This window comes from Labrus bergylta, chromosome 7 (assembly GCF_963930695.1).
Source record: "Labrus bergylta chromosome 7, fLabBer1.1, whole genome shotgun sequence".
Taxonomy (NCBI): domain Eukaryota; kingdom Metazoa; phylum Chordata; class Actinopteri; order Labriformes; family Labridae; genus Labrus; species Labrus bergylta.
This window is the reverse complement of record NC_089201.1, coordinates 24,620,079-24,637,199: the sequence shown is the minus strand read 5'-3', so window position 1 is coordinate 24,637,199 and position 17,121 is coordinate 24,620,079. Positions and strand designations below refer to the sequence as shown.

Sequence of the window (17,121 nt, the reverse complement as noted above, 5' to 3'; positions counted from 1 at the left end):
TCAAGCTGCATGTAATTAAGCATGCTTCCGGTTACAAATTTCAAAATAATACTCGCTGAACTAAACACTTTCATATAAACTTTACAAATGTCTCAAATGTTTTTTTTTTTTGTTTTTGTTTTTTTTTATCGATTTATCTGTCTAAACCTGTGGGATAGTTTTGATAAAGATTGAAAAATGTATTGTTGACCGAGTGCATTCAAAAAAGAAACAAGGGGATGCAAATATAAGTAATGTGTGACAATTAGTATATTTGAAAATGTTTGGACTTGTATGAAAAGTGCTATTCATACTCGGTTAATTTTGGTGTGACATGTTTGAAATGTTGTTTATTGTTGTAACTAAAACTTACACAAGTTAAAGGGAAAGCCTGTGTGTTCATTAATACTACTTGAAACTTATATGCTCATAAACTGACACATCTTTTATGTTTTTGTTAATCCTATTTTAATGTATTCTTATATGTGTGCTAATTAATAAGTAAATAAATATGCCTATCTCAATTACCTGTTTGATTCTGGACACGTGTAGTTGTACACTCTGTTTTCAATTATAATCTGTAAAAATTTGTCCCAGGACAAATCTTGAGGGTTGAGTATTAAAAACAAAATAATACAATAAATCTGCTTTTGCTCTGAAAGGCCGTCAGTCATATTCCAGGTTTGTCTCGTGCTGTTCCTGTCTGACTTGTTGCTCACCTGCTGTGGACTTTGACTGTCTGACTCCGCCCTCCCATCTTGTGACAGCGTCTTCACGGAGTCAGGGGTGTGCTCGTTTGATCAAGGATTGTGACAACAAAAGAAACCGGATCCAGACTCGAGTCAGATCTCCATATGTTGAACGCATTTCAGCACCCTGCTTTGGAACATATGGCTGCACGGAAAATATGCATTAAAAAATTAATAATAAAGTTAATGTTTCAAAATCTTACTTGACCTACAACATCAGGGCACTTGCAAAATTGAGAACACTGAGTGGGGATGCCAGAAATACTTTAACAAGGAAACACATCACTGCTGTGTACAGCTGAGAAGATTAAAGTCAACAGATTAATCATTCAAGAATTTTTAGGCATATTTTGTGTCAATCATTTGCAAATACAAAGCACCGACCCACGCTGGGAGATAGACATACTATGCTCAAGCAGCATGTGCAAGGTGTACATATAATTTAAAGTTAGGAACTGTTCTTTACATCCACATAAAGAATTATCTTTTAAGTCTGTTGAAACTCCCAGCTACGTTTCTCCCAAGCAGTTTACATATCATCAATGTTTGAGTTCCATGAAGGAGGTGTACTGTTAAATACACATTTAAACCTGGTTGTATAACTACGAATCTTTATGATATTACAAATGTGAGGGTGCCAGTGTAATGAAAAAGAATCAACAAAATTAGAGCAGTTTCATTGTCATTTTTCAGGAAGTTGAATGGCACCAAAAAGTGAAAGTTAGATGCAAGATCCATCATACCTTCTTAGGTAGCTAAACTGTTTGAACAGTATTTTCATGCACTTCAAACCATTTCTTTGAAAGCCAGCCTTTAATATGACCCGAATGTATAAGATAGCATAATTACATACATGTTCCTCCTCCTCTTCCTGGCATAAACACCATCAGCTGACGTTAGTAGTTACAGAAATATTAGGTTACAGTTTTAAAACAAAGCTCCTGCATTTCGTTATGACATTTACATTATGATTTAAATGCAAACTCAATATCTTATTCATTTTATTTATGGTTATTTGCTTTCTAAAGATTTATCTGTCCATGTCCATCCCCATAATTACAAACTTGTCACCTGAAAATGTTAGGTACAAACATTTGCCTATTTAAAAAAATATAAACACATAAAACTATAATAATGGATGAAATAATGCAATCATGACTTCACAAGAACTATCAACAACTCTATCAGTGATATTAAGGTTTGGCAAGACATAAGCTGTTTCTTTGTAGACTCACTGCTCACACAGCTCAACTCTTTGGCTTTGCAGTGCTGAAAAGCTCAAACATAAATGCATGTCTTAGGTGTTTTTATTCTTAAGACCACTAAGTGTCACTGGTCAGGTGTCAATGGCCTAAATGCGTTTGAGAAACGCCAGATTGAGGCTTGCAGGGATCTGGATGGTCTCCAGAGCCACCGAGGAAGGTGTGAAGGGGATGGTGACGGAGAAGATCTTCTTAGAGTCCATCATCAAGGTGGATGATTCAACTCTGCCACTCAAGAGGTCCTAAAATTGTAATAAAAAATAAAAAATGCAGATATAGTTAAAAAAAAAAAAGAGTTTATAAAACAATAATTCAATACCAATTTCATATTGTAGACTTTCCAGCTACTCACTTTAATCATTGTGATGAAAGTTATCGATACTCGCTCTTCAAATTCGATTACCGGGGTGTACAAGGTCAACACTTTAACAATCTGCAAATACACACAGTCAAAGATCAGAGCAATGTCAACATTTTACCACTACAAATGAATACTGCTGTGTGTTCATGTAGTGATGATGGACCTGGGTTGTGGTGAGGGCAGTACACATGGTACAAATAGCTTGGGCATCATCCTCAGTCTTCTTCTTGATCTGTAGAAGCTGTGCAGCCTGAACGAGAGGTTCCAAAGTCTCTTTAGCGCCGCAGTCCTGGAGCCCCCTCTCTGCCAGCCACTCCTCCAGCTGCCAAACATTGTACCTGCAGCCAGACACAACACAAACTATTCAGACTGTTCTACAGAAATCTAACTTCTGATCTACACAACCAAGTTGATCAACTTGACTCAAATGTTTTGCCGCATGTCTGATAAAGAAAACTATTATCTTAATTTTTTACAGTTAATAACAGGAGAGGCATCCTTCTGCCTTCAGACCGGATGTTGTTAATGACTTTCAAGAAAATGTTGTTTGCCCTGAGAGGCTCTGTCCACAGGTTTTCCCCAGTGCCTATTTTATTTTTTTATTTTTTGTCTCGTCACTTGGAACAGACACTGTGAAGGAGGGCGTGACGAGATGTGAATGAGAGACATCATGTTGGCTGACTGTTTGTTGTAAATGTGGTTGACATATTTGATCATTTCTATTCTCAATGTAACTCTGACCTCATTGATTAACAATAAAAAAAATATCATGCTCAGAGGCTCAGAGGCATGTTAAGTAAGCATAATCTGGCTCTGCCACTGCCAGATTTCAACTCAACAACACTGTTAAGATTGTGTAATTGTTTACAGGTTTTGTAACACTCGCACAACAATGCTAACCTGATCTGCAGGCCTTTGCTCCAGGAGCACATGTCCTTCCTCAGCAGCAGGTGGTTGAGTGTGACTGCACAGATGATGTAAAACTGCTGCCTGACCACCTGCTCAATGAGCTCTGAGCCCATCTCATGCTGGCTCATGGTGGTGTAGAAGAGGCCAAGACGCTGCAGGAGGATATCCACTGTGACAGTGTCCGCCTCTGGGATAGTGGTGCTCCTCTTCCTCAGGCCTGTTGGTTTGGCACCCAGGACGCTATGGATTGTCTCGTGCTCCAGCATGCTTGACACTACACACGACAGAGAGATTGACAGTCAGGTCATTGTTGTGATCGGGCTTCTTAGGAACATGGTGTTAGATATTATGTTACCGCACCAATGATGGGCTGCAGGATTTCCTCCATGCATTTGATGAGCTGGCGGTATATTTGGATGGCCAGGTCGCCAAATACCTGCTGGTACTCCGACAGCTCAAAGTTGGTCAGGCACTGCTCGTTCTGTTTGGCAGTGTTGTTCTTCATGACCTCCTATACAATGAGACAGACATCCAGAGTTTAGGAAGGAATATTTATAAAAGTAAACAACTAGTATCAAGTCTTTCTCTGAAGCTTACCTCATCTCCACTGTACTGCTTCAGGCAGTGCATCAATCTGCACGTGTTGGCCAGCCAGAAGGACACCACTTCCAAGTCATCTCCTCTCCTCTGTAAGAACCAGTGTGAAAATGTATTCAAGATAAACTCATTCATCACTTTTTGCACATACAAAAAAAAGTGATCTACTGCACCTTTATAACCCCTTTGATGCTGCTGATGGTGGAATTGAGCAGATTGCTGACTCTCTGATCATCGTTCACATTGTCGGCGTATCGCAGGCACATGAAGATGATGTAAGATGGAAGTCCAGGAATGAAGCTCACTGCTACACCACGAGGCTTCAGATCTGAGGAGATTACAACATTTGAAACCCAAAGTCCTTAAAAAGTGTGCACTCAGTGATGCAATTCAGAAAATAATTTGATTGAGCAAAACTGGTTTAACATACCTGTGACCATGTTCTTAAGCAAGCGGCCCTCGTCACCCTCCCTGTACTCCAACATGCCCTGGTACTCTCTCTCCTTGCGGGTGATGCTCACTGCTCGGCTACGAGTGTTCATCACAGAGGGGTTATTTTTCTGCTGAGCACCCACTAAACAAAAAAAAAGAGACACAATAGAGTGATAAACAGGATTTAGGAAGCTGCTAATGTCATCTTAAAAATATACAATATAAACATTCAGTGACATTACCTTCAAAATCTTGGACTTTTTTAAAGTAAATTTTAAGTTGTTTTTTCAACTTGCGTATGACTTTGTCTTGTTTCTCTTGATACTCCATGAGTTCCTATAATCAAGTGAACATAAAAGATTAGTTTGAGACAAAACAAACCTTTTAAAAGCATCAACGTTTTAATTTTCAAATCTGTTAAGTAAAATACGTCTAGAAAATGATTCATTTTACTGTATATTTGTTTATATGCGGTTTTATGCTGATGCAACATCACAATTTTGCAATACTTAACTATACAATTGATGTCATTTTTAAAACTGAACTATAAGATGGTTCTTCCAAAGGTTCAGATCCAACATTTCACTGAAGAATCAGCATATTTTAAGGACCTCTGCATTATGAAAATAATTACACCATCATATTGATATAAGAAAGATGCACTGATCTGGCAATACTGCCAGCCAGCAAGCAGCAGACCCACCAAGTTGTCATTGGTGAGTCTTGTGATCGCATGCTTCAGGGTGGCCTCGATGCGGGCATCTTCAGGGAGTAGGAGGGTCTGGGCCAGCAGCTTCTGCTGCTGCTCCCTTTCAGCCTTCAACTTGTTCACCTCCTCAGTCAGCTTCCTGTACTTGTCACTGTGAATACGCTTCTGCTCCTGCATCTGGAACTCAAGAAGTCTGAAGGAAGCAGGAATAGTTTGTGTTCACATGTTATGAATGATCGTAAATAAATGTATTATGTAACTGGAGATTATTATTTCATTACCTATTTGTTTCTTTTAAGCCTTCATAGGCAAGCCACAGCTCTCCGTCTTCATTCAGCGTGTGGATTTCAGAGGACCTGAGGACCAGATTAAGAAACACTGAAATAACACTGATCCGAGTGATGGATTATGGGAGTGAGAGCCACTATGTATTACCTGTTAACTTCTTTAAATGAGGGAATTTCAAGATCTAAGTTCACCCCTTCACCGAGTGCAGAGTCCTGCAAGCCAGTTCATATGGGATCAGTTACTACTTGTATGATTTATTACATTTGAAAATACACAATATAAAATAAAAATGAATTGAAATCTATTTTCTCACCTTATGCTTAAGAGCCTCCTGGCGGACCATATGAGACCGGAGCAGCAGCACTTCCTCTTTTCTCATCTCCAGCTCCTCATTGGAAGAACTGAGCTGATCCAGCAGGATGTTGTAGGGCATAGAGCCAGGAGCAGGGGGCAACGATTCTTTGTCTTCATTGGTGAGAGACTTCCGCAGCTCATTTAGATCCTGCTTCAATTTCTTGTTCTCGGACTCCAGTTCTTGCCGCTGCATACAGACATTTAGCAAAATATAAACAAATCCAAAAAATCTGCAAAATAATTGAGGAATCTACATCTAAATCTTACTCATAAGAAAAAAACATGTGTGAGGTAAACTAATTCAATGACTCATTGTGGACATCTTGCCAAACCTTCAGTGTTTCCAAGTCCAGTTCTGCTCTGCCAACAGTTCTCTGCGTCTCCACCTCCTTTATTCATGAAGAGAAATCATCATGTTAATATCAATCATTTCATAACAAATTAAATCACAAAAGAGTTCTTTCTGTTGATATTTTTCACTTTATTAAGAAACAAGACTTTTCTTTCTTTCCATACTTCTGCCTTTTCTTGTTGAGCCTCTTCTCTGTTATCCAGCTGTTGCCATAGTGACTGTTTGTCCTGCTCCAGTTCCTTCACTCTTCTCTGGAGCTTCAGAAGGACTGACAGGTCCACCTGGGACTCATCCTTAAAAAAAACACAGCGAGTCTTTGGTTGAACTAATCTCTTCACAAACTGATTACAATGCTGCACTAATACGATTATAAAAAATCTAGCCATAGCTGTTCCAAAATATGACCATCCAGTTCCATTTGATGCTCTATAAATTCCTCAACATAAATAACGATACACAGGGAAAAGTTCTACTTTTAAACTTCTTTTGTGGCAGTTAACAATGTATGACAAGCAAGTCAACATTGCATCTAACATCTCCTTAAAACTCATGTCAACACAGCTGTTTTAAACCGACTTTGAGGCGACATAGCAGAAGTATTTCATCGAAAAAGATACAGTGTGGAGAAAGTATTACTTTCTGATAATACACCGTTATATTGTCTCATTTTCTATGATACCTCTGTATGTACGGAGCTTTCGTCTTCCGAGCCCAAGCTCTGAGTAAACTCAGATGAGGCATTGCTGAAGATAGAGTCTTTCCTGTTCTGGCCAGATTTTCTTGGGCTCTGATGAGAAAAGTTAGAAAAGAACCCACACACATTACACATGAAATGAGTAGCCAAACCTATACTTGTTCCATCGTGTTAACATTTTCAATCCAGTGTTACTCACAATGCCGAGATCCATCTCTTCTCTTAGGTCTCTATGTCGCTCCTCCAGATGCAGGTGTTCACTCAGCAGACTTTGGTAGCGAGAGCGTTCTTCATTTAAGTCCTTCTCCATCTGTTTTGTAATCTCTACGTTGGATTTAATCTCTGGAACAAAACACTGTTGTGTTCATTTATTCATTCTTAATTAAGCCGTTATGTAATCTCGTGCTGTGAACTGCTAAATACCTGTTAAGTTTTGGGCTTGTTCCAGGATTTGTTTGTTCAGTTCATCATTCTCACTGTTCAAGACGCTGTTCTTACTATTAAGCTGTTCTACCACCTGATGGTGAAAGAAGGCAAAATCAGGTTTCTTTCAATGTTGATCTAAAAATCCTATTATTATCCTCTGCAGGCCTCCAGATTTATAAAATACCTCAAACCTAAGTGTTGGATTTGATCCACTCATTGAATATTTTGGGGAAGCAAACAAAAAAAGGCATAAAAACAAACTGGCATGCAGCCTATTACAGGAGAAAATGATATTACACAACCAGCAGTGGAAGCAAATGCTTTACAAACATATAAAACATAAGGTCCCTAGTAATCACAACTTCAGCAATGACAGATGAATAAACTAGGGTTAAGCACTGAAGACAATAAACAAAAATTTGCTGAATGGCTGATTGTTAAGGAGTGTGATGCACAATTTGATTTAAAGGCAGAATGTGCAACAGTTTACACATAAATACAGCAGAAATCAAGTACATCCTCTGAGTCATGACTGTCTACAATGAGTGAGAAACGTGAGTCTCGCCAGCTGTGTTTTTGTGGGAACCGTGTTTACATCATGTTTACATGGACGGGACGGCCTTGCTTATAAAGCTGTTTTTGTCAAGGACTAGAGAAAAGAAGAATAACATAGCCTACTAACTGCTGATTTGGATGTCACTTAAGTGTGTTTAGATCACGGTCATTCCTTGACAATTTATGTGCAATATGAAGCCACGTGTTAACCAGTGTGCTAACATTAGCCTGCTAACACAACACAATGCAGGCCACAGGCAATTGCAGCTCGAGCACAGGACAATTTTGTCCGCCAGTTGTGCTTAATGGTGATTAATTATGATGCATTCTCATTGATAAATCCTTTGTGCGAACGTGAGTGGAGAGGGGTTGGCAAAACGGGAGGGTCTGACCTCCGGGAATATAGTTCTTGACTTCTAAACTTGATTTCTAAACTTGATATATAGACTTCTAAACTTGATTTCTAAACTTGATATATAGAGGTGTGCCGCTGGAGGAGAGTGGAGGCTTCAGAATAGTGAAGGTGTCACCACATAGCAGTTTGTTTTAATGCTGGTGCTCAAGGGCGACATCTACTGTATAAAAAATGAGGCACATTCTTCCTTTAAGGAGATCAAAGTAAATTCATATGAATCCAATTCTGTGTCAACAATCCAACAACACATAATAAGAAAAAGTGCTGTGTAAAAAATCTCTTTTGAAGTTGTCAGGGCCATGATACTTTTTAAAGATCTGTAGTGGGCCTACCTGTTGTGTCCGCTCAATGTAGTCCTTCTTCTGCTCTTCCAGGTCGTCCTTCTCCCTGCGGGTTTTTTCCAGCTCATGTTGAAGGAAGGAGAGCTGCTCCAGCAGTGAGGGAACCTTCTCTGCCTTGGCTCTTGAGTCCTGCTCTGATCTATGGAGGTTTTCAATCTCTCTCGTACATCTCTCCCTCTCCAAAGCCTTTGACTTCTCCACAGAATTCAGTCTCTCACTGAGCTCTCTGTTTTCCTTGTGCTGCAGGGGGAGAAACAGACACATGCTGTGCATGTGATACAACAACTCCCAATGACCCAATGTTTTCAATGTTGTCATGGTACGTTCCAGAGTCAACAACTACCTGACAGAGACAAAACTACACTAAGATATCTACACTGACAGAGTTCTCACCTGTTCATTCAGCTTGTGCTGCAGCTGCATAATCTTGTTCTCCATGCCAAAGTTGAGCTTCTTGAAGTGCTCCACAGAGCGTGCATCCACTTTCAGCTTCTTTAAGTCCATCTTGGCCCTCATGCGACGTACACAACTCTGCAGCAAGATGATGGCTGCCAGGGTGCGTCTGTAATGCCGTCTCACCAACCAGCCCCTCACCCACTTCTGTACGACCACAGCCTTTTGCTCAAACATCAACTGTAAAGATGAATAAAAATACAAACAAACAGAAGGCTTAGAATTTAAGCTAAACTTGTTATTAGCTTTCAGACAAGGGTCATGTGCACAACATTTGGATTCTTTCTTTATTAACTGGATAGTAAGATGTTTTCCACATAAAAAGAATGAAATATGAAATTTTAATTAAATTAAATACATTACTGTCATGTGTCTAGTCATGCATTTCTTTTTCCAAACAATTTCACAGCTTCAAATGTCAACATGATTCCAGTTACTTTTGTGTGCAAGAGAAGTTAAATGACATCAGCTGACAGGAAGTAAAAATTATTTTAGGGCTTATATGTCGGCTAAAACAAACCAAAGCTACTAAAACTCTTATTTTGACTAGAAGACTTTTCAGTAAAGGATTTACAAGTATGGAATTATAACTTACAGGATTTATCAAGATGTTCATTTATTATTAAGTGTGATATTACCTTATAGTACTGCTTTTTAGCCATGTATGCCCTCAAGTAGCACTGAACAGTGATAGCTGCAGAGCGCTGCCGCTGATAGCGTCTCCTAGCCAGCCACATTCGCACCATCCGCTGAATGGTAATAGCCGCTCTGGTTCTTCGCAGAAACTTAACATAACTGACAAAAAAACAAGAAGGCAAGTTAGAAATATGTTATAGCAGCTACAAGTTGATATGAGCATGAGTTTCTGATCCTGCTGTTGTTTCATTTTCTGCTCACCAGCGTGCCTGGTGACCTCGCACAAGTCTCTGTATGGTTACAGCTGATTCCCTCATCCTCAGGTACTTCTTGCGTGCAACCCAGCAACGGATTGTCTTCTGGATGCGAACACAAGCCTCCCTCAGCTTGTCAGAACGCAGCTTCTCCAGGAAAGCCACTTGACCAGCCCTGAAGAAAATCTTGTTTTTGCCAAACTGATACAGATCCTGGTCCTAGGAACAAAACATGGTGCTGTATATAGATTATGCAATAATTGAGTTGTTTTCTGCTGCCCAGGGACTATAGATGTGAATTAGCTTATATTGAACTCTGGTACACTGTCCCTGTCAAAATAAACAAATAACAAAAAAAAAATTAAAAAAAAAACTATGGCTGGCTACAATGGAATGTACATGTTGCTTACACTTTAAATGCTTCTTTCTTATTGGCAGACCGTTGTTATGAAAAACAAACCATTGCCATATTAAGCAAACCGTTGCTAAGGATATGGCTCTTATCACAGAATCTGGAGGACTGACTATATTCATATCAATTTACAGACAGATGTCCAGTTTTTTTTTTTCCAATTGGATGTAATAACCAAGGAAGAGACAAGCTGGGGTTGTACTTTAACAGAATAGATAAATTATTTTTAAATCAATAACATAATTTCCAAATCAATATAGTGTATATTAAGTTTACATCTTAAGAAAATAGCCATGTAATGAGTGGGATAATGTATTGAAAGCCCTGCTCATCCTGTCTGGGTTCTTTTCTGCCTTAACAACCCGCTCACTATACGTTATCTCTCACATTGACATCATAGGAATACTTTCACATAATTAAGACTCACCTTGATAAGCTTTTCCAGGAGACATTTGCAGGTTTGTTTTCGATCAGGAAGCACATCCTTCTGCTTCATGAGGACCCGATAACGACGAAAGAATTCCTGATAGGTCCATCTAGAAAACAAAAAGGATTTCTTTTAATTCTTAAGTCTTTGCGTTCTAAACATACATTTCTGTGTGCAAGTGTGCATGGCTCTGTGCAAATGGTCACCAGATGCTGTTGTTGATATGTTACCTAGACGGGAAACCTGCTGCCGAGATCCGGATGGTTTCCAGGATGCCACATGCTCGGAGCTGCTGCACCGCCCTCACAGGGTCCAAGCTAAAAGAAAAAAATGTAACAAGGTTCACAAAAATGAATAGACAACTCACTCACATGTTCCAGATGCTGTTAATCGTGTCAAACTGAAAAATTAAATAATCTTCCTCACGTGAATGAAGCTTTGTTGTCGTTTGGCTTTATGCAGCGGACATAGTGAGGAGTTGTAGCATTCAGCGTGTCCATCAGCAGATGTAAAGACTGTCGAAACTGAAAAAACAAACCTCCTCTTGAAGTTCAAATTAAAACCAAATGATTATGAAAATGTTCAATACCATACCTTGAATGCCATCAGTCTAACTATCCTATTTGATTATTTTGTAGTTATACATCTCCTAATAGGAAACAAATCCTCTAAAAAAAAAATATGAAGATATAAAATTTACAAAAAAAACTTAACAATTAAAAAAAAGATTTGAAACAAGTCTTTTCCATAAGTTTTAAAGCAATATGTTTTCCGATGGCTTGTCAGGGCAATAACTCATGTAAAAAACCTCTATGTAAAAACTAGCTTGTGTTCCGGATATATTTTAGTTTTAAATATTTATGATGTATTATATTTGAGTGGATTATTTTATTATTTATTTATATCTTTATCTTTAACTGCTGTATATTTATTATATTTCTCTGGCACTTTATTTTTGCTCTTTCCATCTCAGCTATTAACACCAAAGTACGTCATGTTTGGTGCAAGATCTAACCTGCAGTCCAACAGTCTTCTTCGTATCCTTCTGGCTCTGACCCGCTCTTCCAGTGACAGCAGTACGCTTGTTAGCAGAGCTTGTTGCCTTTTCATCATCCTCAAAAAGTGTCAGCAGCATGTCAAACTAAAAAAAAAAAGAAAAAAAAAAGACCATTCTTCAGAGATCCGAGAAACAAATGCAAAGTTATTATATATATTATTGAACAGCAGATGGCAGTGTTTTCAATCTGAGATTTGAAAAAGTGGGTGTATTTCCTCCAATAGTTGTGGCTGAACAATTCCAGGGTGTGTGCCCAGAGACTTGCATCATAAAAATATACCTTCCAGTCATTCACTTTTAGCTGAGGTTTTGACATTTTATGCTTGTAACCCCAGCAAAGAGAGTGGAAAGAATAGGAAGTCAGTACACAATGAAAAGCAGTGTATTAAATCTTTCACCTTGCTCTTTTTCAGCACATTAATCTGGTCCTGATTGACTGTGTCCTTGTTTTTCTCCAGGAAACCCTCACACTGGTACTCCACCTAGGCACACAGGAGGTAGCTCACACAGTGCTCTTTGACTTATGGAGCAAAGGTCATTGTCATCATTCATCGTATGAAAAAGACTGATTAGTAATGCTGTAATGAAAAGAACCTTCAAACATTTCTGGTGAAGGCATACAGTTCAGAAATCACAATTTCACACTTGACTGTTTTGTTGCTTTTGGTTAGAAAAACATGAGTCATCCATGCACATATTTCCCACACAGCTTGTTCGGGCTCGGGACTGCGGGTGACAATTTTGGAGCCATTTAGTTGTCACTAGGGGACACACACAACAACAACAACAAAAAATAAAATAACATGCTAACTTCACACAGAAGGGCCCCAGCTTTTCTCTGTTGAACTTTTTTTGCCACGAGGCTTCTGACCACTGAGATTAACCCTCAGCGTGTTTTACCTTGTCTGCAAAGTGGTGGATGATGAAAGCTCTGTTTGATAACCTGGGTTTTTCAAAGTGGACATTCTTCTTCTGGAGGGTGTTGTACAGTTTCTGGGCCCATGTGTCGTCAGAGCCTTTGGGCATCTACGGAAACAGGAAGAGCTGACACATCAGTTAGTCATGGCCTTACTCATAACTTCCAAACATAGCAAGGTGGGGGGTTCCTCCAATTTGAAGTAGCTGAACAGAATTTGCTGAACAAACTTAAGAAAAAGAGCCCTGCACTCCGTTACCCTGCACTCCTCATCCAGAAGGTCCAGGACACCCAGCTTGGCCTCAATGAGATTAATGCACGGCTGGTTGTCAAAGAAGTCAATCAATGTCCAAGGGATCCCCTCCTTCATGTACTCCTCTTGTTCTAGTTTGAAGACATGCTGCAGGGAGTGATAGCTGAAAATTTTACATGTCAACTTTGACTCCAAACTGATCATGTTCAGTTAAAAAACAAAAAGGTACACATACCAGGTTAAACTGCTGCTGAAGCTTCTCATTGGCATAATTGATGCAAAATTGTTCAAAGCTGTTTATGTCAAATGTTTCAAACCTGAGTGAAAAAAAAAGTTTACATTAAAACACAAGGTCATCTAGGGAACATGAATGGAAATACTACAGATATGTTAATGAAAACATACCCGTAGATGTCGAGCACACCGATGAAGGAGCGTTGTTTGGCTGCAGATTCTAAGGCCCTGTTAATACTGGCCACAATCCGGCTGAAGAGTGTGGCATAGATGTGTTTGGCTAAGGCATCTCTGCCATTGACAGCACTCATTTTGGACACGGTCTTGACAAAGGTTTCTGTGGTTGTCTTTAGTGTTCTGTGACATAACCAGTGGGCCATTTCTTCACAGGGGACCCCCATCAACTCACAAAACACCATAAGGTGGGCATCATCTGGCTGGAGAAAATATGAACAGTCATGATCTAACATGTGTAAAGATCCACACCTGCTTCATGCAACATCGGGACATAAATGTAACTACTGCTACATAACAAAATACTCATGTTGATGTAAAGGGGTAATCAGTGTTTACCATGATGCTGCTCCTATCTGCGGACTGATCTTTCACCTCCACATTGCTAAGATGGAGAATAGCTGCCAGAATTTGGTAAATTGACATTTGATCAGCTTCACTGACGCCTAAAGCAGAATAATAAAACAATAAATGGTTACCAAACATGCAAGCAATCCATACAGAAAAGTGTTTATCTACAGTACTTTGTATTCAACATGCAAATGCGACTGAAACTCACCCAACAGTGAGAAAGCCTTCCTGGTGTTGCACATCTCTTTGGCATCATCCACACCATCTATTACTGGGCTCTGACCCTGGTTAGTATAGTGGAAGTCTTCTGTGCAACCTTTAACCAAGAGTCATAACAAGTGTTGTAATAAAAAGAAAACATTTTTGAACGGTTTGTTAATCCTACAAAAATGAGAACTGATATGAAAGCTTTTCATACCCAGTTTGAAGGATTTAAACTCTGGTAAATGTGAAGAGGCACACAGCTGGTAGAAAACATGGTAGTTCCTTTCTCCATTGGCCTAAAAGCAGGACGAAGGGCCATCTTCAGGCGGGCTTAACTGTGCTTTTTTTTTATGTTGTATGTTATAGGGCTGCTATAGTAACACATGTTTCATATTACATGCACATTAGAGTGTTTCAAATTAATTAACTGCGAGCAGAAACACACATATGAATGCCAACATTCACACACTGAAGGCATTGACCTACAGTACAGGCAAGCAAAGTAAATCCATAAAAATGATATTTACCTGAAACACAACCCGAGACTTTTCCAGTAAGTAGGTTCTCATGTTGGCTCCAGTTATAGAAAGCTTTTTGTCAAACCCAATCTCAATGTACTTCCCAAAGCGACTGCTGTTGTCATTCCTTGTTGTCTTGGCATTTCCAAGAGCCTAGGGAAGTCCCGAAAAAGGCACTTAGTCATGTTTTTTTTAATTTTTACAATTTCATCTTATGATCTGTACTGCTGAAATGTTACCTCCATGATGGGACTTGAAGCAAGGACTCTGTCCTCAATGTTCGCCTCACCAGAGGAGAAGCTGACTGTGGCAAAGTAACGCATGGCATACTTAGCAGAGACAGTTTTTCCTGCTCCGGATTCACCACTCACTATGATGGACTGGTTTCTTTCATCTCTGTGTTAGAAGATTAGATGGCACCAAATATCAGCATAAAATGATGTTAGCATGTCATTAGCATTGAAATGTATAATGAACTGCACCTAGCCATCTGTTTGTATGCTTCTTCTGCTACTGCAAATATATGCGGGTCCATGTCTCCCATGTTCTGCCCACTGTAGGCATTGATGATGTCAGCTTCATAGATCTGGAGACTCTCATAGGGATTGATTGCAACCAGGACAATTCCTGAATACATCAAGGGGAGAAGCTCTCAGTTTGACTCCATTAAACAACATATATGTTTCGTTTTTTAACATAGTGTCATATCAATTAACATCTGCGTGCATTGTTTATCCTGAATTCATGTAATACATATGAGTGTGTGCTCCTTTAAGAGCAGGCTGCACCACAATAATCAGCATAATGTACTGGAGATTATGTCAGAGCAGGGCTCCAAAGTCTACAGTGATAGTGTAAGTCGAAGATGATGAAGTCCTTTACCACAGTATGTGTAAATCAACTTGGAGTCGATAAAGCGCACTTTCAGGTTGTGTAGCACAGCAGGCTCGTGGAGGTAGCTGAGAGCTGTGAGGTCATTTTCACCCACCAGGATGTTCGGGTTTCTAAGTGGAGGAAGGCTGTTGGTTTTGGGATCTATTTTGTGTTCCACCTCCTAGAAAGACAGAGGAAGTCAGCTTCAAGGACTTAGAGCCTAAAGACAATAAGTTACTTTCATTTTGGAAAAAATACATAAAGTTAATAACCAGTGAGAGACAGAAAAAAAATGGATGGTTAAGTACAAACATCTAAGCATCAGAACTGCTTAACACTAAACTTTGAGGGCAATCGCTATGCTGAGCTCGTTCATGTTCACTCATGATAATAGTTTGGCCCTATTCCTTACCTGAAATGCATGTCTAAACTCGACAGCACAACTGCAGGCAGCAACAGAACTGAGTGATACATTTTAACCTCACTGCTGGTACATTTTGAACATCAATCCAACCACTTTGAACTTAAGTACAGTAGTGTGTGTTTTTCCTATGGATTTCCCCCCTAAGAGGTTTATGAGGCTCCATTGTCAGTATTTTGCAGAGGAATACGTTCATGGCTCTCTGACAGGACATCACACACACACCCATTTCCACCTCAGAGACCTTGTCTCTCTTTGTGTACTAGCAGATGGCATTTGCCTGCTGCCTCACCGTGCCATCTTCTAGTTGCAGAGTCAGCGTCAGGTCGCCAGGGGTGTAATCTTTGATAAGCTCTGCTGACTTCCACACTTCTGCTGCATCTGGGAGCCATACACGGGCATGCTGATGGGCAGAGGGGAAGCCGGGTCAGAGCCATTATTACAACCACTTCACCTACACGGTCTTTGACAAAACTTCATTAAACAGCAGTGACATGTAGGCCTACCTTGGAGAAATGGAAGGACAGCTGGGTTAACTGAGCAAACAGGAGTCATGCGTAACGTTACATATGTGGATGGATACGGACTATTTTGAACAGCACACGTATCAAATTTAAGTTAAAATGTTAATTAAACAACGCTAAGTAAATGGTAGGAGAGGGTTCATCTTTTCAGACGGATGAAGATAAATGAACTGACGTTAACTTGTTAGTGGAAAATGGTTGAGAGAGCTGCACAACCGTAGTTTGAACAAGTCTGCCTACCTTTGAGTAAAGTCCTGAGGCTGCCATGTCTTCAGTTTCGCGTGAGCCCTCAAAAAAAAAAAAGGATTTCTGCCAGCAGAGAAAAGGTTGAACTTTTTTTTTTTTTTTATTGACTTTCCCGATGAGACGACATGAACTTTTCCTGAGCTCCTCTCCTGCGCTTGAGGAGCTCAGATGGCATGGCTGTGATGATTCAACAGCTGTCCATGAGCTGCGCGTGCCCTGACACGTTGTTAAAACGAGTGTGTCGCGTGCCTCCCAGCGGCGAACACGCGCATGTTCACTTCGCTTCCCATTAAAAAGAAGAAGAAAGGTGAATGTTTTGGATTGTCTTGAATACTTCATGTTTATAATCATGGTCCAGCAGGTTAGAGTTACTATTTTAGTCGCAATTTTAAAGAGGATATTTTTACACCCAGTGATTAAATTCAAGGGAATGTTTACAAACTGGAACCTGCTTTAGTGAATCCTGACCAGGACAATCACAGATTCCTAATGATTACCTAACAGTCACAGTCACCTACAGATTAGTTTTTGCTGATGGGAAATTTATTTGGGATTCTAGAAAAACAAGGAATGTATCAGAGCAAGCATGCAGTAGTCCACCTACTATAAACATGTTTTAACAGTCCTCTAAGTCTCAGTTATAAAAGTTACAAGAGAGGGGAATTCAGTATGATTTTGTGAGTTA

At 39.7% G+C, this 17,121-nt stretch overlaps 1 protein-coding gene across 1 annotated transcript; it reads right to left on the bottom strand.

Moving 5' to 3' along the window:
- Nucleotides 1-1,522: 1,522 nt before the first annotated feature.
- On the bottom strand, nt 1,523-17,035 carry LOC110003317 (unconventional myosin-Va-like). Its single transcript, XM_065957127.1, has 40 exons — nt 16,431-17,035; nt 15,959-16,069; nt 15,255-15,426; nt 14,855-14,999; nt 14,612-14,768; nt 14,382-14,525; nt 14,069-14,150; nt 13,859-13,966; nt 13,639-13,745; nt 13,237-13,502; nt 13,067-13,148; nt 12,838-12,978; nt 12,563-12,688; nt 12,061-12,144; nt 11,621-11,746; nt 11,032-11,129; nt 10,836-10,922; nt 10,606-10,714; nt 9,774-9,985; nt 9,515-9,671; nt 8,817-9,056; nt 8,415-8,663; nt 7,110-7,203; nt 6,886-7,028; nt 6,672-6,779; nt 6,157-6,285; nt 5,973-6,029; nt 5,600-5,827; nt 5,434-5,498; nt 5,280-5,354; nt 4,993-5,191; nt 4,532-4,625; nt 4,288-4,431; nt 4,031-4,185; nt 3,858-3,947; nt 3,621-3,771; nt 3,252-3,534; nt 2,515-2,689; nt 2,343-2,423; nt 1,523-2,232 (listed from the first exon to the last, which is right to left on the bottom strand). Exons 1-40 carry the CDS (start codon nt 16,785-16,787, stop codon nt 2,080-2,082), a joined length of 5,784 nt encoding a protein of 1,927 aa, XP_065813199.1. The 5' UTR covers nt 16,788-17,035; the 3' UTR covers nt 1,523-2,079.
- Nucleotides 17,036-17,121: the final 86 nt, after the last annotated feature.